Source organism: Anolis sagrei, chromosome 1, assembly GCF_037176765.1.
Source record: "Anolis sagrei isolate rAnoSag1 chromosome 1, rAnoSag1.mat, whole genome shotgun sequence".
In the NCBI taxonomy this organism is placed as follows: Eukaryota; Metazoa; Chordata; class Lepidosauria; order Squamata; family Dactyloidae; genus Anolis; species Anolis sagrei.
The window spans coordinates 165,229,762-165,255,170 of NC_090021.1; the positions used below are offsets into that span (position 1 = coordinate 165,229,762).

Sequence of the window (25,409 nt, forward strand, 5' to 3'; positions counted from 1 at the left end):
CAAACCGGATCACGGTATAGGGTGGCTACCTGTGTTGGACAGGTTTACACTCCCCCTGAAGCCACAGGTCTGCAGTTTGGGAGTCCTCTTGGATTCATCGCTCACGCTTGAGGCTCAGGCGTCGGCGGTGTCCGGGAGGGCTTTTGCACAACTGAGATTTGTGCGCCAGTTGCGACCGTACCTCGCGAAGGCTGAGCTGGCCAGGGTGGTCCATGCCTTGGTCACCTCTAGATTGGATTACTGCAATGCGCTCTACGTAGGGCTGCCCTTGAAAACGGCTCGGAAATTCCAACTAGTCCAACGGGCAGCAGCCAGGATGCTAACCGGGACTCATTACAGAGAGAGGTCAACCCCTCTGTTTAAGGAGCTCCACTGGCTGCCATTTATTTTCCGAGCCCAATTTAAGGTGCAGGTGCTTACCTTCAAAGCCCTAAACGGTTTGGGACCACCCTACCTGCGTGACCGCATCTCCGTCTACGAACCTACACGCTCACTTCGGTCATCTGGAGAGGCCCTGCTCGTGATCCCACCCGCGTCGCAAGCGCGCTTGGTGGGGACGCGAGACAGGGCCTTTTCTGTGGCGGCCCACCGACTTTGGAACGCCCTCCCAAAAGATCTTAGACAGGCCCCTACATTGGCAGCCTTCAGAAAGAATTTAAAAACCTGGCTGTTCCGATGTGCCTTCTCAGATTAGGAACCCCATCACTAAGTCCTAGAAGCACTTTAGTAGAATTAAGATCGCTGCACACTGCACATTGCACTTACTTTATAATCCTATATTCCTCCCGCCACTTCAGCACTTTTAATCCTGTACCCACTGCTCTGGCCGGCCCAGTTTTAAAGTATCCCGATGTATTGTTATTGTTGTTGTTTATTTTGCTTAACTGTTTGATTTGCTTCTGGTATTGCTTGTTGTATTATGTTTTGTTGTATTGTGTTTTGAGGCTTCAGCCTGTGTGAGCCGCATCGAGTCCTACAGGAGATGCTAGCGGGGTACAAATAAAGTTAATAATAATAATAATAATAATAATAATAATAATAATAATAATAATCTCCCCAATGGGGACTCGGAGCGGCTTACATGAGGCCAAGCCCAAATGACAATTACAATAAAGAAAAACCAAAAAACACAAACCAAAAACGCAAACAATAAACAATAACATCACAGTGACAAAAAACATATGAATATATAACAATATAAAAATAAAAAATGCACAGACACAATAATAATGGGTGGGCTACATGTAGTGATTAAAAGGACAAACTGATTAAAACTAATTGAAAACTCGGGCAGGTAAAAGAAGGGAGCAGGGGAGCAGGTAATTTACGAAGGAGGGCTCATTTTAGCGGGAGTTGTGGAATTTCCCATGAGGGGGGACGTATACCCCAACGACAAAACTTTGAGGCAGAGCAATCATGTGGGATTATCTGGCAGTGTCGACTCATATAATCCACTTTAAACTGGATTATATGAGTCGACACTGCCAGATAATCTGGGATAAACAGAAAACATGGGATCAGATCCTTGGATATAGGGCCTGTCTGGAAGGGTCCTTAGTCCACAACAACTGAAAGGGCTGTTCCTCCAAGTGAAGGATTCATCATGGCTGGGCTAAGACACATTCCCACTCATGCCACTTGAGCGGCTTATTCCTGTAGGTATGGATAACACTTAACCTCATATGTTGATTTTTGAAAACAGATTTTAATTTTTAAAAAAAGTTTAACATGTGTACAAAAAGGCATCAGAAGTGGGATATGGAGACTACAAGCATTGGAAAAGATCCATTTAACACTTTACAGTAAGTGCCAACTTGAAATAAAATGTTTAACTTACAATTAACCGGTTTGGAAAACATGCTTAGTAACATTGCATTCTCAATTTCTGTTCTTTTCCCACTCCCCTTGCAAGGAAAAAAAAGGCAGAGGTAGAGCATCGTGTTTCTAATCCTGCCATTTACCATACTACAAACCTGAGCTAAAAATCCCTTCTAGCATGACAGGCTTTCTATGACACAGTTCTGCAAATGACTAAAATAGGTGAGAAGATGAACAATGCTGAACTAGACACTGATCAGGAAGCTTTTCTTTCAAAAGGGAAGAGTCCTCATTTCAAAATACTACATCACAGAATAAACTCCACAAAACCAGTGAAAGCTGGCGTTTCAGAAAGTTGTTCTGACCCTTTGTTGTATTTTGCATCAGCTTGGTAAATTCGCAGAGAGCTATCTACACTCTAAGAACACTTACATAGACATGACCTCTCTGGAAAGGGGGTAGACTTACGTACATAGAGATGGGATCGGGTTTAAGGTCCAAAATCCAGACCATCCTGAAGTCAAGTGATAATACTTTAAACTTCAAAGGATGAGTACATTGACCTTGGATCAGTGCTTGCTCAACTGTCTCTGCCCCTTTGAATAAGCACCTTGACGCACAAGATTTATTTTCATTTCCATAGAAGAGGTAATCTGAACAGACCCGGGTCCAGGATTATTTAGGGTTTCCAAGGCAGCACTTGGATCTCAACAAAGAAGAGGTTATGCTTAAGCTGTAAAAGTGTAAAAGTGTGGATCATGTACGTCATGACTAATTTGAGTCCCATCAATGTCAATGACACTTTCTTGAACTAACTTCTGAAAAGAAGACTTTGGTGGGTCCTATCAGCTATCACATCTAGAGAAAACATTATGAGACAAATGTTTTGTCTTTTTTTCTTCCTCAAGTCTTATAACTTAATTTTTTTTTACATTGAGCCTCACACTGTAAATGCAAAACACAACTGAAAAAATACGGTGCTATTTAATATTTGAGCGCACGCAGCAAAAAGGATGCTGGCTCACAAAATTAATCCAATTTGAACTTCTTAATAGCATAAGATTCCAAAAGAGTGGCCTATGTGTGAAACCATAAGTCCCTTAAATAGCCTTCACTGCTTTTTGCCAAATAGTCTCACAGGTCCGGACATCTCAAAAGAAAATGCAGAGGTTTGCAAATTGGTTTCCTTTCATTTATTTAAAGGAAAGTTGGTACAGTCTAGGCTCATTCCAAACCACATTCCAAGTCAAAAGATACAACAACGTAAAAAATCATAATTACCTCTTGATGCAGGAAGTTATTATTAGATACTAAAAATTAGGGATTTCCTGGGCTATTCTGACAGTAAATAGGAGGCGAATTCTCCATATCTTCAGTTAAAGCCGTTTCAAATATATTACCAGAAAAAAATATGTTTCCCCCCATCAGTACTTAGATACTTAAGCTACAGAAAACAGTACATAATTTCAAGATGTAGTACTTCTGTTCAGATTTCAGAAAAGCTTCATCTCCTCCATATCTTAAAATCCACAAGAGGAAGCCATACACCAAAACTTGAAGACCAATATGGAAGTTATTAGAAACCTTTGCCCATCTGGCAAATCTGTTCACGAACTTGAACACAGGAGCCTTGTCATCACACAAATTTGTGTGTGGAAGAGTGTGTTTGTAAAAAGGAAAACAGGAAAAAAATAGGGAAATACCACCACGGCGGGATCACAAGAATTCGGCACAATGAAAACAAATGATAAATGTGTAATGAGAACAAGAATTCGGAACAGACATTTGGAAATAATACCCCAGATATGGGAGTGGGTTGCTGATTTCAATTCAGTGTTATATACCACATTACAAAAAACTATTATTTAAAAATAAAAAAGGATAAAGGGGAAGGAGGGAAGGAGGGAGGGGAAAGAGAAGCAAACACTCTAAATTGCTGAATGGCCTCCTGTCTGTTCCTGATAAACTTCAATCACATCTTCCTCTTCCATTCCAAGCTGTAAGACAGGAAATAGTCTTAGTTAAGAAATGAAAATTAAAAAAAAACTCCCACCACCACAACCATTACATGCTCTGCATTCACAACATATTACTTTTGTCTTGATTTCTTTAGCTGTAACAGTTAGCACATAAGGAAGCAGTTGTTATTCAACAGGTCACCTTAGCACAGTGGTTCTAAACCCCTTAATACAGTCCCTCATGTTGTGGTGACCCCCAACCATAACATTATTTTTGTTGCTACTTCATAGCTGTAAATTTGCTACTGCTATGAATTGTAATGGAAATATCTGATATGCAGGATCTATTTTCGTTCACTGGACCAAATACACAATATGCTCCAATTTGAATACTGGTAGGGTTGGGGGAGGATTGCTTTTATCATTTGGGAGTTGTAGTTGCTGGGATTTATAGCTAACCTACAATCGCAGAGCATTGGTGGAGCCCCCAGTGGTGCAGTGGGTTAAACCCCTGTGCCGGCAGGACTGAAGACCGACAGGTTGCAGGTTCGAATCTGGGGAGAGGCGGATGAGCTCCCTCTATCAGCTCCAGCTCCTCATGCGGGGACATGAGAGAAGCCTCCCACAAGGATGATAAAAACATCAATTCATCCGGGCGTCCCCTGGGCAATGTCCTTGCAGACAGCCAATTCTCTCACACCAGAAGCGACTTGCAGTTTCTCAAGTCGCTCCTGACATGGGGAAAAAAGAGCATTGGTGAAGGATTGAATTGAACCATTCCTGGCACACAGAACTTCCATGACCAACAGAAAATACTAGAAGGTTTTGGTGGACTTTGACCTTGACTTTGGGATTTGTAGTTCACCTACATTCAGAAAATACTGCGGACTCAAAACAATGTTGGATCTGGACCAAACTTGGCACAAATACTCAATATGCCCTAATGTGAACACTGGTGGAGTTTAGGAAAAATAGAACTTGTCATTTGGGAGTTGTAGTTGTTGGGATTTATAGTTCTACAATCAAAGAACATTCTTAATCCCACAAATGATAGAATTGGGCCAAACCTCCCATACAGAACCCCCATGACCAACAGAAAATAGTGTGTTTTCTGGTGGTCTCTGGTGACCCCTCTGACACCCCCTTGCGACCCCCACAGGGGTCCCAACCCCCAGGATGGAAAACACTGCCTTAGCAAGTAGCCCCCAGTGGCTCAATGGGTTGAACCCATGTGCTGGCAGGACTGAAGACCGACAGGTCGCAGGTTCGAATCCGGGGAGAGGTGGATGAGCTCCCTCTATCAGCTCCAGCTCCTCATGCGGGGACATGAGGGAAGCCTCCCACAAGGATGATAAAAACATCAAATCATCCAGGCGTCCCCTAGGCAACGTCCTTGCAGACGGCCAATTATCTCACACCAGAAGCGACTTGCAGTTTCTCAGGTCGCTCCTGACACGACCCAAAAAAAAGGAGCAAGTAGCTGGCAAATAATAGATTGAATTGAATCACTTAATTTATAGGGATTTTTAACCATCTTGACCCAATTTCCTTTTAGAAATTTCTTTTTTAAAATAGTTTTTCCTTAGTTTAAATATTAAAATTACAAACCTGTGGCTAACTGTAAACACAGTGGGCTCTCTATACCCATGGCTTGAATTATGCTCAAAAGACAATAAAAGCAGAACAGACTAGTTCCAATGCTGACAGGACCTGCACAAGTTTTTCTACATTTATACACATAATAAAAATGAAAATATGTATGTATGTGTGTGTTACAGAGACAAGCTCCTGTTTCCACAAACAGCTTTAGCTCCCACGATTCAGGAGACATAAAACACAATGATATTGCAAGTTAGAGTGACTGCCATGGACATGTACAAAAGCCCTACCAGTGTCTTCCACAAACACAATCCTGTCCACCACACAAGTGAAGGCTTTCATGTGGGGACAATTTCATCCTAGATTTTATGTTTTCTCCACCACAGGCATCCCAGTGTTTCCGACCTTCTCCATTGGTGTGGAATTTGCATGACCCCGCCCACTGCCTCTCCATTAACCCTTTCCTATTCTTTTCTATGGAACAGCAAACAGAGGAATTGATCAGCAACTGAACATATTGGAGAGGTTTGGGGAGAATTCACCGTGATTTATAGGAGAATAAGTGTAGTATTTTAATCTGAACTCCACCAACGACGGATCCAGAACTAATGTGGCACACCGAACCTCCATGACAAAAAAAACTTGAGGTCTTTGGAGGGATTTATAGGGGTTTGAGGGGACTGACTCACCATAGTGGGAATTGTAGTTTACTCTGCAGTCAGAGAGCACGCGGAACCTCACCAATGATGCATCTAGAGCAGTGATTCTCAATCTATGGGTCCCCAGAAGTTTTGGACTTCAACTACCAGAAATCCTAACAGCTGGTAAACTGGCTGGGATGTCTGGGAGCTGTAGGCCAAAACACCTCGGGACCCACAGGTTGAGAACCACTGATCTAGAGCAAAGGTTCACCCACAACCTTATGCATTTTGCTAAATTTAAAAAATGACTTTTTCAAATAACCCGGGCAACGCTGGGTACCCAAGCTAGTAAAAACTACAACTGTCTTAATTTTACAATGCAGCTGATGTAAAAGTTCCTATATCATGCAGTCAAATGATTGGGAAATGTATTTGCTCACTATGAAACACCTACCTCTTTTGGAGTATGATTATCAGTAATTCTCTGACCCTCAAAGAGGAACCTGAGTGAATTCATTGGGACTCCCTAAAGGGAGAGAAATCACAATTCATTTCAATAGGTCACACTGAAAAATTGTTAACTATTACTATATATTATATTGGTTTAGGGGGAAAATGAAAGCACATATAAGTTAATGTTTGTTTCAAAAGCCTAGAACTGTAATGTCTACCTCGTACAATTTATGATCCAAAACATGGAAGTATAATTTCTTCCTCACATAAGCAGTATGTTTATTATTTATTGTATTTATTTACCACCTTTCTTACCCCTGGGGGGACTCAAGATGGTTTACAACATATTAACGGGAAAAAATTAGTGCCAATATACAGTACACAAAAAAATCATAATACTAATTACTACATATAACTATGAACTTAAAATCAATTAAACCCATTGAACATAAGACATACATACAAATTAAACATTCAGACAAGCATAAAATCATCCTAGTATAGTTAAACCACTAAACTACAAAGAATAGCTGGAATCCTGTTGTACAAATGCATATACAGTGTTCCCTCGCTATTTCGTGGTTCGCTTTTAGTAGACTCGCTGTTTTGTGGGTTTTTGAAAATATTAATAAAAATATAAAATAGTTGCATCCAATGGAGGCCAGGGCTGAGGCGCAGCAGGGAAGGCCTGCCTCCCTGGCATCCACAGACCCCAGAAGTGTGGCGGCCTGAGGTGTGGTGGGGAAGGCCTGCCTCCCTGGCTTGCTACTACCTGTGTGGCTCTGAAGGCTCTGCAGGGGTCTGCAGAGGCCAGGGAGGCTGGCGGGCATCCTTGGGATGGGCCGGAAGACGGGTAAGGAAGTGCGGGTAAGAAAATAATATATAAAATAACGTATAAATATTAAAATTAATATGGCATCCCTACCTCATGGATTTTCACTTATTGCAGGTGGTCCTAGAATGTAACCCCCGCAATAAGTGAGGGAACTTTGTACATAACTTACTGCTACTGGTTTGCAACTGTTACATATTCATGATTTGACACAGCCTAGTTTAGAGCCTGCATAGAAACTGTGAAAGTCCTCTAAATCACACATACTGATAAGCAGCCTCTGAGAATAACTGGGATCCATTTCCTTGTCAATGGGAAACAGTTTCCTGATGCTCTTACTCTCCTCAAGCAAGTGATCAGCATCACAAGGGGCATTTGTAACCAGGTCCCTTTTCTGCTGCTGCATGAGAGATCACTCACAAGAAGGAGTGGAAAATGTCACAAACTGCTTTCTGACTGATGGGAATCGACATGTCAATCCCAACACCTGCTTAAGGATCACATCAGAATTTACTACCTGTATTTACTCAAATGTAGTGTGCCATTGAATTTAAAGCGCACCCCAATTTTCAAAACCCTGAAACAAAAAAAATGCTGGCGAATGTAATGCTCAGCGACAAAAAGTGCGCTCTTTATAATTTGTTCAGTTTGTGCACTTAGAATTCCTTTTTTAAAAATAAAAAGTGTTAGATCACCAAATCTTCCTGCAATGGAAAGTAACACCAGATAATCAAATGATGGAAAGATAAGGAGGAGAGGAAGACTGGGGGGAATTGGAAAGAGGGAAGATGGAAGGAAAAGAAAAAAAGAAAATGAGAAAGAAGAAAGGAGAAGATGGATGGAGGATAGAAAGAATGTAAGAAAAAAGGAAGGATGGGAAGGAGGAAGGAAAAGATGGGAAGAAAGAGGGAAGGAAGGAAAAGAAAAAAAGAAAAGAGGAAGAAATAAAAGAATGAGAGACGAAAAGAAAAAAAGGAGCATGAAAAGGAGATGAAGAAGAAAGGGATTGGGGAGGGAAGCCCCTGCTCCACCCTCAGGCTGAAGCTAGTGAGCTCGCTAGTCTAAGCCTGATGGATGGGCAAAGGCACCTTTTGATGTGCAACTTTAATGCGCCATGGAATCTAATGCAAACCTTAATTGTAGCTAAACAATTAAGCCAAAAATGATGTGCATTAAATTCATGTAAATCCATGGTATGTAGTAATACAGCACACAATGGTTGCATAAGAGATCCTCCAGGGAGGCCCTGCTTTCCGTCCCGCCATTGACACAGGCATGATTGGTGGGGACAAGAGACAGGGCCTTCTCGGCGATTGCTCCCCGGCTATGGAACTCCCTTCCTGGTGAGATCAGGTCGGCCCCCTCCTTCCTGACCTTTAGAAGGATGGTAAAAACTTGGCTGTGGGACCAAGCTTTCGGCACAGGGCAATAAAGCGGCAATAGGAAAGATGACCAGGCCAATCAGATTTTACACGGATGACTAGGAAGATTTTAAATGGTGTATTTTAATATTTTGATAAATGTTTTTTAATGATTATGTATTGTATGTGAATTTGTATCCCGGCATTGAATGTTTGCCGTGTATGTGCTGTGCTCTGCCCTGAGTCCCCTTTGAGGTGAGAAGGGCGGAATATAAATGTTTTAAATAAATAAATAAATAAAATTTGTGGAAATCAGTTGACAAAATTCAGTCAAGGAATTCTTCTATAGGACAACTACAATTCCTCCTCTGCTCCGACTACAGTAAACCTATTAAATCAGCAAGATTAACACAAGTACTGAGTAGGAATGAAATGGGCATTCAATCATTTCCCAAATGTAGTCAAAATTTGGTGTTTCCAGTCACTCGGAAAAATGAAATGACAGGAAGAAAAACAGTCCTTGAAGAGTTCCTGTGAACTACAGGGACTTTTTGTTGATGCTGTTTTCAGCATAGGAAAATAGTGCAATTTTGTAACTTTTGTAACTGCGCACAACATTCCAAGGTAGAGATTTGCATGGTATGAACAAAAACAGTGCAATTTTATAAGCATCTGAACCATTCAACATTACAAGGGGAGAACAGAGCTGTCATTGATGAAATTAATAAAAGAAAAACATATTGAAGAGTATCTTAATTGCAACTGGTAATTTCTGTCATCTTGGACGTCAGCTTTCTCATAAGTGCTATTTGCCTCAATTCTTTTTTTGACTCAATTCTTCTTCTTTTTTTTACTCCAACTCCCCAATGTCTTCTCATCCTTACTATTTGGTTTCATCTCAACCAAAGCTGATACTGTCTTCAAGAATTTGGGGTTTGTTGTTAGTTAGTTAGTTAAGTTTTACCTATCCTGCTTCAGCCACTTTTACATTCAAGAAACAGGCAAAAAAGAAAGGTTGAAAAAAAACCCATCCCACAATTACACAAACCTGTCTCTGACAGTATGATTCTTTAAGTTTTTTTAGATGCGTTGTCATTTTCACTTTGAAGTGGATCTCACTGCTGTCCTATAAACAGAACACAAAAAGGATTAGTCCCTACATAGTATTAAAAAGGATCTTTCCAATAGCTATTTTAAAATGCAACATATTTACTTATAGGCTGATCCTACATTTGTTAGACCATTCTACATGTCTACATTTGAAATTCAATTCAAGTTGTTTCTTTTGAAAAAGATATTATCTTTGCTCTAGTTACCGTATATTCTGGCGTATAAGACTATTCTTTAGCCCAAGAAAATCTTCTCAAAAGTCAGGGGTCATCTTATACGCGGGAGTCGTCTTATATGCGGGAGTAGTTTTATACGCTGGTGTGGCCTTATGCATGGGAGTCGTCTTATATGTGGGAGTAGTCTTATACGCTGGGAGTCATCTTAGAGCGGGTGTTGAAACTTCCAATCCAGATTGGAGAATCTGTGGTTGCTACATATTGTGGAGGGAGCTAAAAAATGGCAGTGGCCACATCCCTGCCGTATGCAGTGACTGTATGAAAGCATTAAGGGCGACGCTGTACAAGTACGGTACAAGAAAAGAAAATTCATCAGGATTCATGGACTTAATGCGGTCCCAATGGTGAGGTGAAGGGGTGCCCCATCAGGAAGGTGTAAGTGAAGGGTGGAGCAAGCTGTAGGCGTCCGGGGTGCCCGGGGTATGGAAAAAAGAGAAAGAGTGGCTCTGGGCCCAGAAAAACACAACTCTTTTACCTGTCTGGCCTGCCCTCGTATCCTATTACCATACCTCCTCCTCTGCCTCTCAGATCTCGCTCCTGAAGACTGCAGTGCGCATGTGCGAGATCTGAGCGGCAGAGAAGGAGGTACAGTAATAGGAAAATTACCATATTGAAATCAAATCTGATGCTTTTAAATTTTTTATTTGGTGTGCATTGGAAGAGGGGTAGTCTTATACGGCGAGTATATCACAAACTCTATATTTTAACTGGAAAAGTTGGGAGTCGTCTTATATGCCCAGTCGTCTTATATGCCGGAATATACGGTAATTGTGTCTTAAACATTGTACTTCTGTCTTTATCATCATTTGTTCACTGGCTTTCAAGACTGCAAGCATAACTCTTTGGACCAAAAAAATTAATATTACATATTATTAAACCATGTAACACAATTTTTGTTCCTGGGTTATAAATGTCATTTCCTAATTGTTTTTAGCATAAAAACATGAGAAAAGTTCATTAAACTACAAAAAATTGGTTTTTGCAGAACATTCTGCAGCACATTTTGCTATAGTTTTTAAATTACTATCTCACAGAGTCTCAACCAATTCAACCTAGTTTGTGACAGCCACAAAATAAGTTTCTGGAGTAGAACAACTACTTTCAACTTAAGTGCCACACAATTAAACAGGAAATAACACGTTTAAACCAGGAACAGATTTTTTTTCAAATTTTGTTACATAGTAAGAAGGTATTACACAGAAATGCAACATACAGTTAAAGAATACTTATTTAATGTGATTCACAAGTGGGCTGTCAATTTCATTTACGCAATGCAGTTCCAGAGCAACTTACAATTCTCATTCATTCCAGCTGATGAATTTTCATGTGTGAAATAAGTAAGAGGAATTAAGTCTTAACGCATCTCACTAACTCTTTCCATATTCCTTTAAAATCCTCACTGAAAGCACATTGCCCTGAGCAACGCCCCAGCAAACTAGCCTTTTAAATATCCCTTTGAAAAATCATTCCATACTCTCAATGATCAGTTATCTTGTTCATATACTATATACATAACCACACTATATATAACCACGGTTCTACTAGTAATCTTCAGCAGGAATGTCTTTTATATTTCGGCCCTTCAATTTGCAGAACCAATCCACTGATCAACAATTATGAAACTTTTCTCTTTCAGATGAATGGAAAGTTTTATCAGCGATGGAAAGTCATCTAATGACTGCTTTAAATACACACACACATCCATTGCTATTCTACCAACTGGAACATGGGAAAGCCGTTTTGGCATATGAAATTCCTGTGCAATGATGTATGTACTACTCTAAAAATACTTAGGCCTTGCTAACATAGTGAGACATTTAAACATTCCCTTCTGAACTTTATATCCTTCTTTCAATCTATCTCCAGCTAATCCCATAACTTTTAAACTAGCGTAGGCCTAAACCATCATTGAAGCACATACAGGAGGATTTATTCAAATTCACTGCTTCTCTGGCTCTTTGTCCCTACCTTCTGATATACTCCTTAATGTTTCTTTTAGAATGTAAACTAATTATATGGATATATCCACAAATTATTTTGTTTATTATGAACATCTATAAAATTGTTATATAAGCTGGTATTTCTTATAAGTATTAATAAAATTACTACTACACCACTCACACTAGTGATATCTGAAGTGGAAATCCATGCATCTACACTGTAGAATTAATGCAGTTTGACCCTGCTTTAACTGGCATGGAGAAAGCTAAAGACCTTGTAAAACTAGATCCCACAGCATTGAGCCATGGCAGTTAAAAGTGGTGTCAAACTGCATTAATTCTACAATGTAGATGCACCATGAAACACCATGATTACAAGAAAGGCCTGAAAGAACAGAACCTCTGCACATTTATCTCACACATAAACAGTATGAATTGACATGTTAAGGTACTCTCAATTTAACATGTTATGCTCATAGTATGGAGCTTGGGGAAAGTGGAAGGAAAAAGGAAGAAGGGCCGACCAAGGGCAAGATGGATGGATGGGATCCTTGAAGTCACTGGATTGACCATGAAGGAGCTGGGGGTGGTGACGGCCAACAGGGAGTTCTGGCATGGGCTGGTCCATGAGGTCACGAAGAGTCAGAAACGATTGAACGAATGAACAACAACAAATGGAGTTTGAGGACATCTCACTGGGAACATGTGTTCAGAAAAGTGATTTATAAACACATTACAGAACTAAATAAAATATAAAATACAGGCAAAGAAGTTTTAGCAAGACTACAAGATAATTTAGCCTCCAACTCCATTCAGCCATAGCTAACACCATCACTGGAAAATAACTGGCCAGTAATCAAGAAGTAAGTAGTGAAATCATCTAAAAGGGCAATGGTGATATTATGCATGAAGAACTGAAGGTATATTAGTATTGTATTCCTAAGACTTAAGGCAGGGATCCTCAAACTTTTTAAAGTGGGGGCCAGTTCACTGTCCCTCAGTGAACTCAATGACCTATGCACATTGCACATAACTTATTTTGCTGTGTGGAAGGGCCATTAGAGGGGGTTCTTTCTAGCCCTCTTTAGGCAGTAATTCCAGGAGCAGAGAATGGGAAATCTTCCTGTTTCTAGTCTGAACAAAATCTGGCTACCAGTATTAAAAAAAACCTCTAAAACTATAACTGTAAATAAAGAACAATACTCAAACACAGGGGAACTCCAGACAAGAAACAATCAGGGCCAGCTAATCACCTCTCAACACCTTATCCCTAAAAACTGTCAGGCTATGAAATGGTAATCAAGGTGGCCAATTGAAACATTCATACCTACCTCCAACAGACAACAGTTCTTTCTCTCACCCTGGATCTTCCACAATTTTCCTAGTTAAAGGTTTTCCTCTGACATGAAGTCCAGTCGTGTCTGACTCTGGGGAGTGGTGCTCATCTGCATTTCTAAGTCGAAGAGCCGGCGTTGTCCGTAGACACCTCCAAGGTCATGTGGCCAGCATGACTGCATGGAGCGCCGGGGCAGCCTCCCTTGGCTGGCTCACGCTGCCCATCGGGCCTGACGGATAGCATGAGCCTGCCAAGGGAGGAGCAGCACCACGTAGCCTACTTTCGCGTAAAGCACCTCGCAAGGTGCTTTACGTGTGAGTAGGCCACGCGGAGCAGCTGCCCTTGGCTGGCTCCCGCTGCCCATCGGGCCTTACGGATAGCGTGAGCCTGCCAAGGGAGGAGCAGCACCGCATGGCCTACTTTCGCGTAAAGCACCTCGCAAGATGCTTTATGCGTGAGTAGGCCACGCGGAGCAGCCTCCCTTGGCTGGCTCACGCTGCCCATCGGGCCTGATGGATAGTGTGAGCCAGCCAAGAGAGGGGCACTGTGGGGGGGAGCGAGCGCTCCTCCTCCGCAGGCCGGATAAGTGCCCTTGGCGGGCCGGAAATGGCCTGCGGGCCGTAGTTTGAGGATCCCTGACTCAAGGGTTTGTTTTCACCTAATAACAGGAGATATCAATCTGTCAAAGACGAAGATAATGTCACATGCATGATTGGTTGTAACATATTCTTTATTTGTTTATTTCCCACATTTGTACCCCACCGTTCTCACCCCAGAGGGGGACTCAGGGCAGCGTCACAACAGTTGCAATTTGATACCGACAACATACAATTACAAAATAACAGTTGCAATTAAAACCTCAATTATTTGTTCTAGTATATACTTTATTCAGGCTTAAGTTGAAATATCCACGTTAAAGACAGTGCGAAAATCCTCACCTGCCCAATTACTTTGAGTTTAATGTATTCTCCCTCTTTCTTGTCACCCAAGTCCTCCGTTGAAGGCTTTGCCTCCTGGTGGAAAAAAGAAGAAGCAAGGATTAATGAAATGAGTTGAGATTTTAAAAATATTTTTTAAAAGTTCTCCACCCCATTTTAACATATTTAGAGTGAATTTGCAAAAAGCTCCTTCAGCTTTTTTCTACATGTATAATTCATTGGACACAACACCAGGAAAGACTGACAAAGGAAAAAATTGGAAAGTCCCATCAGCATTTTGGTCAAGTGCTGTCGATACTCTGCGACAAGACTGCTAGATTGGCTTCCGGGCACAATTCAAAGTGCTGGTTTTAACCTTTAAAGCCCTGAATGGTTCTGGCCCAGATTATTTGTTGGAACATATCTCCTGCTATGAACCATCACAAAGCTTAAGATCGTCAGTAGAGGCCCTGCTCTCGATCCCACCACTCTCGCAAACGCAGTTGGTAGGGACGAGAGACAGGGCCTTCTCGGCAGTGCCCCCCCCCCCTGTCTGTGGAACTCCCTCCCTAAGGACATCAGGTTGGCCACCTCCCTCCTGTCCTTTAGAAGACAACTAAAGACCTGGCTCTGTAGCCAGGCATATGACTAGATGATAGTGACAATAGGAAAGGAATTTTGGGTTGCGACACTGGATTTCCCGGTTTGATTTTTGTTTTACTGGCATTTTAATATTATCTGGTAAATGAATGTATTGGCTGATGTGTTTGATGTTTTAAGATGATTTTACTGTTTTATTGTATTCTTTGATGTATATGTTGTAAGCATCGTTGATGCCTATGTGAAGCCACTCTGAGTCCCCTTGTGGGGAGAGAAAGGCAGGATAGAAATGTATGAAATACATAAATAAATAAAAAATATATATTAGGCATAGGCAAACCCAAGCCCATGGGCCAGAAACAGCCCCCTTGGCTCTTTCCGCTAGCCCTCGCCTGCCTCGGCCCTCCTCTCAGCATGTGAATGTGGCGGCTCGCCACATACCCAGGCTGGGAGGCGAGCTGAAGCAGAGACACATGCTTCCTTCTCCTCTCAGCCTGGGGACGTGGAGAGCCAACATGTCCCCAGACTGAGAGGAGAGCCAGGGGACAGACATGCAGTTGCCACAAGCTCTCTGGAGATCTCACGGCAGCCGCATGTCTCCTTCTCTCAACCTGGGGACATGGCAGTTAAAGGATAAGGTGGTTTAGTAAGGTGGATAACAATGTATAATGGCATAGGAAATATCATGAAAACAGAGCAAATTAACAGCATCAGAACCAATTCAGTTAATATAATATAGGACATCAAATTAAATGACGATTCAGATCATGATACAGGCCGTTTGTCATAGGACTCGTCAATTGAAAGCATGACAAAACATCCACGTCTTTAATTCTTTACAGAAAGTGGATAGGGAGGGGGCCAGCCTAATCTCGCTGGGGAGGGAGTTCCAGAGATGGGGGGTCACCACCGAGAATGCCCTTTCTCTCATTCCCACCAACCCTGCCTGAAATGGAGGCGGGAGCGAGAGAAGAGCATCCCCGGAAGATCTTAAGGACCGCATGGGCTCGTAAGGGAGGAAGGAGGCGGTCATGCAGATAGGCAGGTCCTGAACCATTAAGAGCTTTATAGGTGATAACCTGCACCTTGTATTGGGACCTGAAACTTATCGGCAGCCAGTGGAGCTGTTTAAACAGGAGGGTTGACCGCTCCCTGTAACTTGCTCCAGTTAACAATCTGGCCAACGATTACCTGCTTTGAAATCCTAAATGGCAGTGTAGACTCATATAATCCAGTTCAAAGCAGAATATGTGGATTACCTTCTTTGATAATCTGGATTATATGGCAGTAAAGAAGGGGCCTTTGAAAGAATCCCCAGAAAATCAAGGACAATTAACGTTGTGGGATCTTTATGAGGTCTTAACATCATGAAGAGCTAGCTCAGGAATAGCCAACCAGAGAAACAAATATTTTTCCCCCTGAAAAGACTAATGTAGGTGGTAAAGACAAGCATCATGAAGATGTGGAAATGATTAATGATCAACTTAAAGCTGCAGTTTCTGGCATTGAGGATGTTGAGTTTAACAGCTGGGAGAAGCATTTCAAAAAAATTGTTGGGAGAAAGGGGGCATCAGATAGAAGAAAGAGGGGCTGGAGAAGCATGGAGATCAGCTTGGAGAGTGAAAGAATAACATAAAAAGGGAGAAGTTGCAAAGGGATTTGATAAAATGTTTTAGGACAGAACAAAGCAGTGTCACATGGAAAAGTGAGGAGCCACTGAAAAATTTGGAAAGAAATGCTTTCTATCATGGAAAAGTGGAGAACAGATTGAAAAGTGGAAGAACTGTAAAAGGGTAGCAACTGGATCGTGGGGAGAAGAAACAGATCCAGTGTTTAAGATCGACAAAGTAATACAAGTACTTCAAGATAATTATGCCTCTCTTGTGCGCAAGTTGAAATTCAGAAGGATTTTATGTGAGATTTAAGTAGCTATAATTGGCAGAGTGCCGGTTGGGTTTTATATGGTTACGGAGTAATACGCAAGATTTGAGAGGTCTTGAGGTTTGAGGCACAATTTGCCAAAAAGACATTTTAACAAGGGGAGGATTTATCATGAGGTTAAACCTAAAGAGAGAACTTTAATTGTGTTAAGTTAGTGAGATAGCATGCTTAGTTAGAAAAACGAACTAGAGTTTTAAGAACTTAAAATGTTGAGATGATAAAAATCAGCACACAGGTCATCCTTTTGGGGAAATGGCAATTCTAATATAAGAGAATTGCATACTATTGCCTGCAGGAGTCGAAAAATAAAATATTAATTGCAGCTAATGAGGTTAAACACAAAAAGATGTTAAAGGACCCTATATCCCAGAATATTAATGCAGAAAACCCCACTATATCTGAACTGGGTTATCTGAGTCCACATAATGTGGGATTTTCTGCCTTGATATCCAGGGATAAAGAGCTATGTGGAAGGGCCCAAAACTACATTGATTGAGCATCAATTATCCGTAATTCAAAACTATCCACATGGGTAGCTTTGTAGAGCATTATTTCATGTACAAAATTATTTAAAATACACTGTATAAAAGGCCTTCTTGCTATGCATAAATGCTTGTACGAAACATAAATGAATTTTGTGTTTAGACCTGGATCCCATCTGCAAAATAACTTCTTATATGCATATATGCAAATACAAATATTTCAAAATCTGATCTGAAATCCAAAATGTTTCTAGTTGCAAGTGTTTTGGATATTGAAGCTGTATTATGTTTAGTTAGAGAGGAAGAATGCAGCAATTTCAGCATAAGAGTACTAGGTTTTAATGTTTTAATGTTTGTACAAATAGAAAATATTAACTATAGATTTTGAAACTCAGCAGGAACATATAAAGCAGGGCTTCTCAAACTAAGGCCCGGGAGCCGGATACGGCCCTCCAAGGTCATTTACCCGGCCCTCGCTCAGGGTCAACCTATGTCTGAAATGACTTGAAAGCACACAACAACAACAACAACAACAACAACAACAACCCTATCTCATCAGCCAAAAGTAGGCCCACACTTCCCATTGAAATACTAATAAGTTTATACTTGTTAAAATTGTTTTTCATTTTCATTATTGTATTGTTTTTAAGTGTTTTTGCACTACAAATAAGATATGTGCAGTGTACATAGGAATTCATTCATGTTTTTTTCAAATTATAATCCGGTCCTTCAACGGTTTGAGGAACTGTAACCTGGCCCTCTGTTTAAAAAGTTTGAGGACCTCTAATATAAAGGGTCCTTCCACACAACCCTATATCCCAGAATATCAAGAAAGAAAATCCCACATTATCTGAGGGTGAACTCAGATAACCTAGTTCAAAACAGATATTGTGGGATTTTCTGCCTTGATATTCTGAGATATAGGGCTCTGTGGAATTGCTCCAAAGAATAGTAGGAGTAGGAGTAATAGATTTGCTCATGAAAGGAGAATAGGGACCCGTCCACAAAGCTACATAAAATCCCACATTATCTGCTTTGAACTGGAATATATGGCAGTATGGACTGAGATAACACAGTTCAAAGCAGATATTGTAGGATTTTCTGCCTTCCACACAGGTTATATGGCTGTGTGGAAGGGACCTAAGCAGAGGTGGCCCTAAGTAATTTTCAATAGTAAGCAAACAGTATTTGCCCCCCCCCCCCAAAACCAATCACTGATATATATTTTCTGTTTGTCGTGGGAGTTCTGTGTGCCATATTTGGTTCAATTCCATCATTGGTGGAGTTCAGAATGCTCTTTGATTGTAGGTGAACTATACATCCCAGTAACTACAACTTGCATATGTCAAGTTCTATTTTCCCCTAAGAGCGCCTCAAGAGCGCCCCTGGGAAAAATCAACTATACTGCAAATGCTTACTTTGCGTAATGGGTTGAGCCGCCTCTGGACCTAAGACACTACTCCCTTTACTACTTTTTCCCTTCCCTTCCTTTCTTATTTGCATTACACAAATTCTTTTACTATAGTTGAAACTTTTCTTTTACCAATGGATTTTTAAAAATCTGATACTGAAAGTAGAAGCCACAGAACCCAGTTTTTTTTATACTCAGTACTAATTGTTAAAACTGAAAGTGAAACACACAATATTGCAAGAACCTGAATCTGAGAATACATTGCATTACCATTATTCATTTCTAGTGAGAGAGGAGAGGGTGTGACCAACTGCTATTCAGACACTGGGCAAATTTAAAATAATCTTTAACAAGCTAAGTGAGCATCTTCCAAATTCCTATCCTGGACAGAACAAGTAGCCCATTATAACAATCTGAGAAAAATAACAAACTTCATGAAAAAATAATATAGATCTTCTCAAGCCAAACAAGTCTCTCATGAGGAGGAGTGTGTGTACAGGCAGTCCCCAAGTTACGAACAAGACAGGCTCTGTAGGTTTGTTCTTAAGTTGAATTTGTATGTAAGTCAGAACAGGTACATTTTTAAAGTATAACTCCAGACAATATATATGGTATATATTTAGTTTTGGATAGCACAGGGACAGGTTAACACCCTTGTGGTGTTTGTTTAGCTGTCGTTGTTCAGAAGAATCCACCTCACTTTCTGTCCCTGTGATACTTGGATTTTCAAAAATTTGGCTTGTTGTGGAAACAAGGATTGGTGATAGCTTCAGCAGAGACTCCTTTTCTCCATGGTAACTCTTTCAGGAGTAAATTTCCTTTCTGAGGAGTAGATTTTTCTCACTTCATGTTGTCTCACTCCCGTTTTTAACTATGAGTCAGATGTTTGTAACTCGGGGACTGTGTGTACCAGCATATAAACAAATACACAAAAATACAAGTTATAACAGTGTATTAACTGTATTAAAGAAAAGCACGTTGCCTAGAAAGGCTCATCAACCTGTCATAATAGTGCCTTGATTTGAACAGTTGTCTACTGATAACTTTCAGGACCCAAAATTTGATGTCACTTATTTTTCCGCACAGCATGGGGCTGAAATCTCATAAATATAGGTAACATACCACTTTAGTGATCAAAGCAACACAATATGATATGCGTATCCTCACAGATCCCATTTCAGAACAAAATAAATCTCAAACCAAATAAGCACGTTGGGATGAGATTCCTTGCTTGGAGTCCTATCCCATTTCAAAGTATCCAGATGTTAATGAAACCATGCTTCAAGATATATATATACTAATATTGTAAACTTTTCTCCATCAGGGCATCTGTTGCAGAGAGAACCCTTGCTCAACTGTCTATGGAACTTCTCAAGCAAGGGAGAATGCTGAGGCTTCTGTGTTCCCATCGATTTCACAGGGTCTCAGCATCTAGCCCCTAAAGGAAACCTATAGCTAATATAAATAATATATCTCAGGGCCCTTCCAAGCAGGCCCTTTATTCCAGCATCCGATCCCTGGTTTTCTGCTTTAAACTGGAATATGTGAGTCCCCATAGCCAGATAATCTGGGATAAACAAAAAAACTGGAATCAGATCCTGAGATATAGGGACTGTCTGGAAGAGGCCTCAGCAACAGAGACCAGTTGCAAGAAATGCACCCATTCGCTTTTAGTATCTGTGAGGCTTATTGAGCACTAGCCATCCTCTGGCACGCGCTGCTGTGGCCCATATGGCTGTTCTGTGTGGGAGTTTTGGCCCAATTCCATCGTTGGTGGAGTTCCGAATGCTCTTTGGTTGTAGGTGAACTATAAATCCCAGTAAGTACAACTCCCAAATGTCAAGGTCTATTTTCCCCAAATTCCACCAGTGTTCGTATTTGGGCATATTGAGTATTAGTGCCATGTTTGGTCCATATCTATCATTGTTTGAGTCCACAGTGCTCTCTGGATGTAGGTGAACTACAACTCCGAAACCAAAGGACACTCACTGCCCATCAAACCCTTCCAGTATTTTCTGTTGGTCATGGGAGAGCTGTGTGCCAAATTTGGTTCAATTCCATCGTTGGTGGGGTTCAGAATGCTTTTTGATTGTAGGTGAACTATTAATCCCAGCAACTACAACTTCTAAATGACAAAATCAAAACATTTTGAGTGAAGGACATACATTGGGTTGTTAGGTGTATGCTGTCCAAATTTGGTGCCAATTCGCCCAGTGGTTTTTGAGTTCTGTTAATCCCACAAACGAACATTACATTTTTATTTATATAGACTAGCTGTCCCCTGCCACACGTTGCTGTAGCCCAGTCTGTGCATGTGTTTTTTTGTGTATGTGTATATATTTGTGTATATGTGTACTTAGGTGGTTATGTGCATGTGTTGTGATATGTATTTTTATTTTATTTATTTTTTTGCTTTTAATGTCTTTTCCACTGTGTTTTTCAGTGTTTTTATGAGTGATGGTCACTCATAAAAACAGTTTGAGGGACTGTGACCTGGCCCTCTGTTTAAAAAGTTTGAGGAGCCCTGGGTTAAATCCTTGTGTTAGCAAGACTACTAATCGAAAGATCATCGGTTCAAACCCGGGGAGCGGGGTGAGCTCCCATCAGCTGCACCTTCTCATGCAGGGACATGAGAGAAGCTTCCCACAGGATGGTAAAACACCAGGGCATCCCCTGGGCAACATCCTTGCAGAGGGCCACCAGAAGCAACTTGCAGTTTCTCAAGTCCTGACATCAAAAAATGTAATGTAATATTATTATTATTATTATTATTATTATTTTGGTAGTACTGAAATTAGTGTATGTCTTACAATCAATGGCACCTCAGAATCAAAGAAATACAGTAATCCTCCAATCAGAAAAGTTAACAACTAGAAACATAAGGGCAAGCATCTGGTACCAACAGTAAGCATTACCCAACTTCTGGTTCTTTTTTAAAAGAAAGCCGGGTGCCTTGGGTTGCTCATAGAAGCCAATGGTAAAATGGTATAAACTTCTCTGAAAAGCTGAAAATATGCCAAATAAATATGTACTTAAGTTTCCATCTGGTATTAAGAAACCAGGTAGAAACCTTTTACACGATACCCTGCTATGGAAAATCCTGGCAGGCATAATGCATATGTATTTAATCATGAAAAAATTAAACACAAATAAGAACTTGCAAACCTGCATATTGGAGTTGAGATGTTGTCACTGCAGTTAATGCAGCATATATTCAGAAGCTTTGCTTCCAGTTGTTTTGTTTGTTGTTTTGTTTCCCTACTGCTTTGATGGTCTTTTGCATCTTCTGAAGTATCTTGACTATCAGCTACAAAAGTTGCTCTGAGAATTATAAGAGCTGTTAACTTCAGAATCAAAATACAATAATAAAAACTAAGGATCAACTCACTAGTGCGATGTAAATATAGTACGTTACCCGTACTTCAAATCTGCCACTTGCAATGAGAAGTAAATTAAAAGTTGCAAGGTTGAATTAGAGGACAATAAAGGTGGACAAAAGAAAAATTGTAATTAATAGTAATGATGGAAGACAAAAGATTTGTAGCATTTGGAAGAATTGCTTTTACAGAATTCATACTAAATCTAGATACAGAAACAGAACCATTGTGTTCAGAAACTATAGTATGGATATGAGACTTGAGTCCCTTCTACACTACCAAATACAATCCAGATTATCTGCTTTGAAGTCATTTCAGACTTAGATTGACCCTGATCGAGGGCCGGGTAAATAATCTTGGAGAGCCATATCCGGCCACCGGTCCTTAGTTTGAGGACCCCTGATCTGGATTATATGGCAGTGTTGAAGGGGTTTCCTATAATCCAGTTCAATGCAGATAACGTGGATTATCTGATATGATAATCTGGATTATATGGCAGGGTAGAAGGGGCCTTCTATAATCCAGCTCAAAGTGGAAAATCTGCTTCAATAATATGAAGTGTCGGCTTTGACAATCTAGGTCGCGGTCCTCAAACTATAGCCCAGGGGCCGGATGCGGCCCTCCAAGGTCATTTATCCGGCCCTTGCTCAGGGTCAACCTAAGTCTGAAATGACTTGAAAGCACACAACAACAACAACAGCAACAGCAACAATCCTATCTCATCAGCCAAAAGCAGGCCCACACTTTCCACTGAAATACTAAGAAGTTTATATTTGTTAAAATTGTTCATTTTAATTGTATTGTTTTTAAGTGTTTTTTGCACTACAAATAAGGTATGTGCAGTGTGTATAGAAATTCATTCATTTTTTTAAAAATTATAATCTGGCCTTCCAACAGTTTGAGGGACTGTGACCTGGCCCTCTGTTTAAAAAGTTTGAGGACCCCTGATCTAGATTATAGTACAGTGTAGAATGGGCATCCTATTATGCAGTTCAAAGCAGATAATCTGGATTATGTGGAAGGGGGGTTCCTATAATCCAACTCAAAGCAGACAATGTGGATTATTATCTGCTTTGATAATCTGGGGGCCCTTCCACATCGCGGTATAAAATCCACAATGAACTGGATTATATAGCAGTGTGGACTCAGATAACTCGGTTCAAATCAGATTTTGTGGATTACCTGCCATGATGTTTTGTGTCATGTGGCTGTGTGGAAAGGCCTTGGATTATATGGCAGTGTAGATCCAGTCTAGATGGGGGTCTAAGACTAAAAAAAAAACACCCCCTAAACGCAGGCCTATGTCATCCTCTTTCGTTTCCGGCGCTGAGACAAGTAAACAAACAGACCCAACTCGTGCACTGCGGTCTGGGTGTATTGGCAAGTAAACAAAACAAGGCCCAGGAGGAAGACTTCGGCCTCCTTTTCCATTCACTCCAAGTCCAGATCATCCCCGCAAAGGAAGGAAGGAAGGAAGGAAGAGGGAGAAGGGGTGGGATCCTTGAAAGGGAAGCCGAGAGGAAGGCTCTTCTGAAGCCAAGCCTCGCAGGGAAGAGGAGGGAAGGCAGGCAAGGCAAGGAATGGTGGGTTGGCCTTCCCCATCTTGGCTGGATCCTGCACTGCCGAGAACGGCATGGCCTGGAGTCGCGGCGGTGCGGATCCCGCCTTTGTTTTCCCCGAGGGGAGCCGCGGAAACAGGCCTCCCGGGGCCGGCGGGCAAGGCGTCCTCCTACCGTGTCCGACATCCTGATGGGTGGCGGGCTCAGGCAGGCAGGCAGCCGCCCTCCTCCTCCTCCTCGCCGCGTCCCCTCTCCACCTCCTGCCTTGCCCCGAGAGAGAGACCCCTAGGCGCCTTCCCTCCTGCCTTCCTCCTCCTCCTCCTCCTCCTCCTCCAAACGCGGAGCCAGCAAGAGAGGCGAGAGCGCAGGGCAAGGAGGGGGCGGGACTTCCTCTCTGCCGCCTGAGCTCACTTCCTACACGCGCAGAGGGAGGAAGGGAGGGGAAGCAAGCAAAACAGGCCGAGAAGGGGCCCTTCCACACAGCCCTAGAGCCCAAATTATCAAAGCAGGAAATCCCACATCATCTGAGTGTGGACTATGGGCCCTTCCCTACAGCCCTATAGCCCAGAATATCAAGGCAGGCAATCCCACATCATCTGAATGTGGACTAAAGGCCCTTCCCCACAGCCCTATAGCCCAGAATATCAAGGAAGGCAATCCCACACCATCTGAATGTGGACTAAGGGCCCTTCCACACAACCCTATAGCCCAGAATAGCATGGCAGGGAATCCCACATCACCTGAGTGTGGACTCAGGGCCCTTCCACACAGCCCTAGAGCCCAGAATATCAAGGCAGGAAATCCCACATCATCTGAGTGTGGACTCAGGGCCCTTCCCCATAGCCCTGTAGCCCAAAATATCAAGGCAGACAATGCCACGTCATCTGAGTGTAGACTCAGGGCCCTTCCACACAGCCCTATAGCCCAGGATATCAAGGCAGGGAATCCCACATCATCTGAGTGTAGACTCAGGGCCCTTCCACACAGCCCCATAGCCCAGAATATCAAGGCAGGGAATCCCACATCATCTGAGTGTAGACTCGGGGCCCTTCCACACAGCCCCATAGCCCAGAATATCAAGGCAGGGAATCCCACATCATCTGAGTGTAGACTCGGGGCCCTTCCACACAGCCCTATAGCCCAGAATAGCATGGCAGACAATGTATCTGAGTATGGACTCAGAGCCCTTCCTCACAGCCCTACAGCCCAAATTATCAAAGCAGGAAATCCCACATCATCTGAGTGTGGACTATGGGCCCTTCCCCACAGCCCTAGAGCCCAGAATAGCATGGTAGGGAATCCCACATCATCTGAGTGTGGACTCAGGGCCCTTCCACACAGCCCTATAGCCCAAAATATCAAGGCAGGGAATCCCACATCATCTGAGTGTGGACTCAGGGCACTTCCACACACCCTATAGCCCAGACTATCAAGGCAGACAATGCACCTGAGTGTGGACTCAAGAGCCCTTCCACACAGCCCTATATCCCAGAATATCTTCTTAGGCGATCCCTCGTCGGCGGAGTAGGATAGTCCTCCAGGATCAGAATTCTTGTGAGTCTGTAGGTGACTTGCGAACACTACTTTACCCACAATATCTGGGAATCGCCAGAAGGCTAAACGGAGGGCTGCACAAACACAACAAGGACCAAGTACCCAAAGCACAATAATCCCAATTAAACAGCTCAGGGGAAGATCTCAGGGGCTCACATGTCTTTACACTAATGCACAGAGCATGGGAAATAAACAAGACGAACTCCAACTTTTAGCACAACACCACAAATATGATATCATAGGGATCACTGAAACCTGGTGGGATGACTCCTATCGCTGGAATG

The 25,409-nt window shown here is 41.9% G+C and overlaps 1 protein-coding gene across 1 annotated transcript; it reads right to left on the reverse strand.

Annotated features, from left to right (window-relative positions):
- Positions 1-1,685: 1,685 nt before the first annotated feature.
- SUMO1 (small ubiquitin like modifier 1) lies at positions 1,686-23,951 on the reverse strand. The gene is made up of 5 exons (XM_060783143.2): positions 23,746-23,951; positions 14,223-14,297; positions 9,711-9,788; positions 6,471-6,542; positions 1,686-3,815 (listed from the first exon to the last, which is right to left on the reverse strand). The coding sequence occupies exons 1-5, from the start codon at positions 23,755-23,757 to the stop codon at positions 3,747-3,749; spliced, it is 306 nt and encodes a 101-aa protein (XP_060639126.1). The 5' UTR covers positions 23,758-23,951; the 3' UTR covers positions 1,686-3,746.
- Between the last annotated feature and the right edge of the window lie 1,458 nt (positions 23,952-25,409).

Excerpts from the sequence above, each read along its gene's own strand:
- SUMO1 (XM_060783143.2), bottom strand. Across the intron at positions 9,789-14,222 it reads AACTCAAAGTAATTGGGCAG|GACAGCAGTGAGATCCACTT; the intron begins GTGAGGATTTTC and ends TTCTGTTTATAG. Across the intron at positions 6,543-9,710 it reads AATCATACTGTCAGAGACAG|GGAGTCCCAATGAATTCACT; the intron begins GTTTGTGTAATT and ends CTCTCCCTTTAG.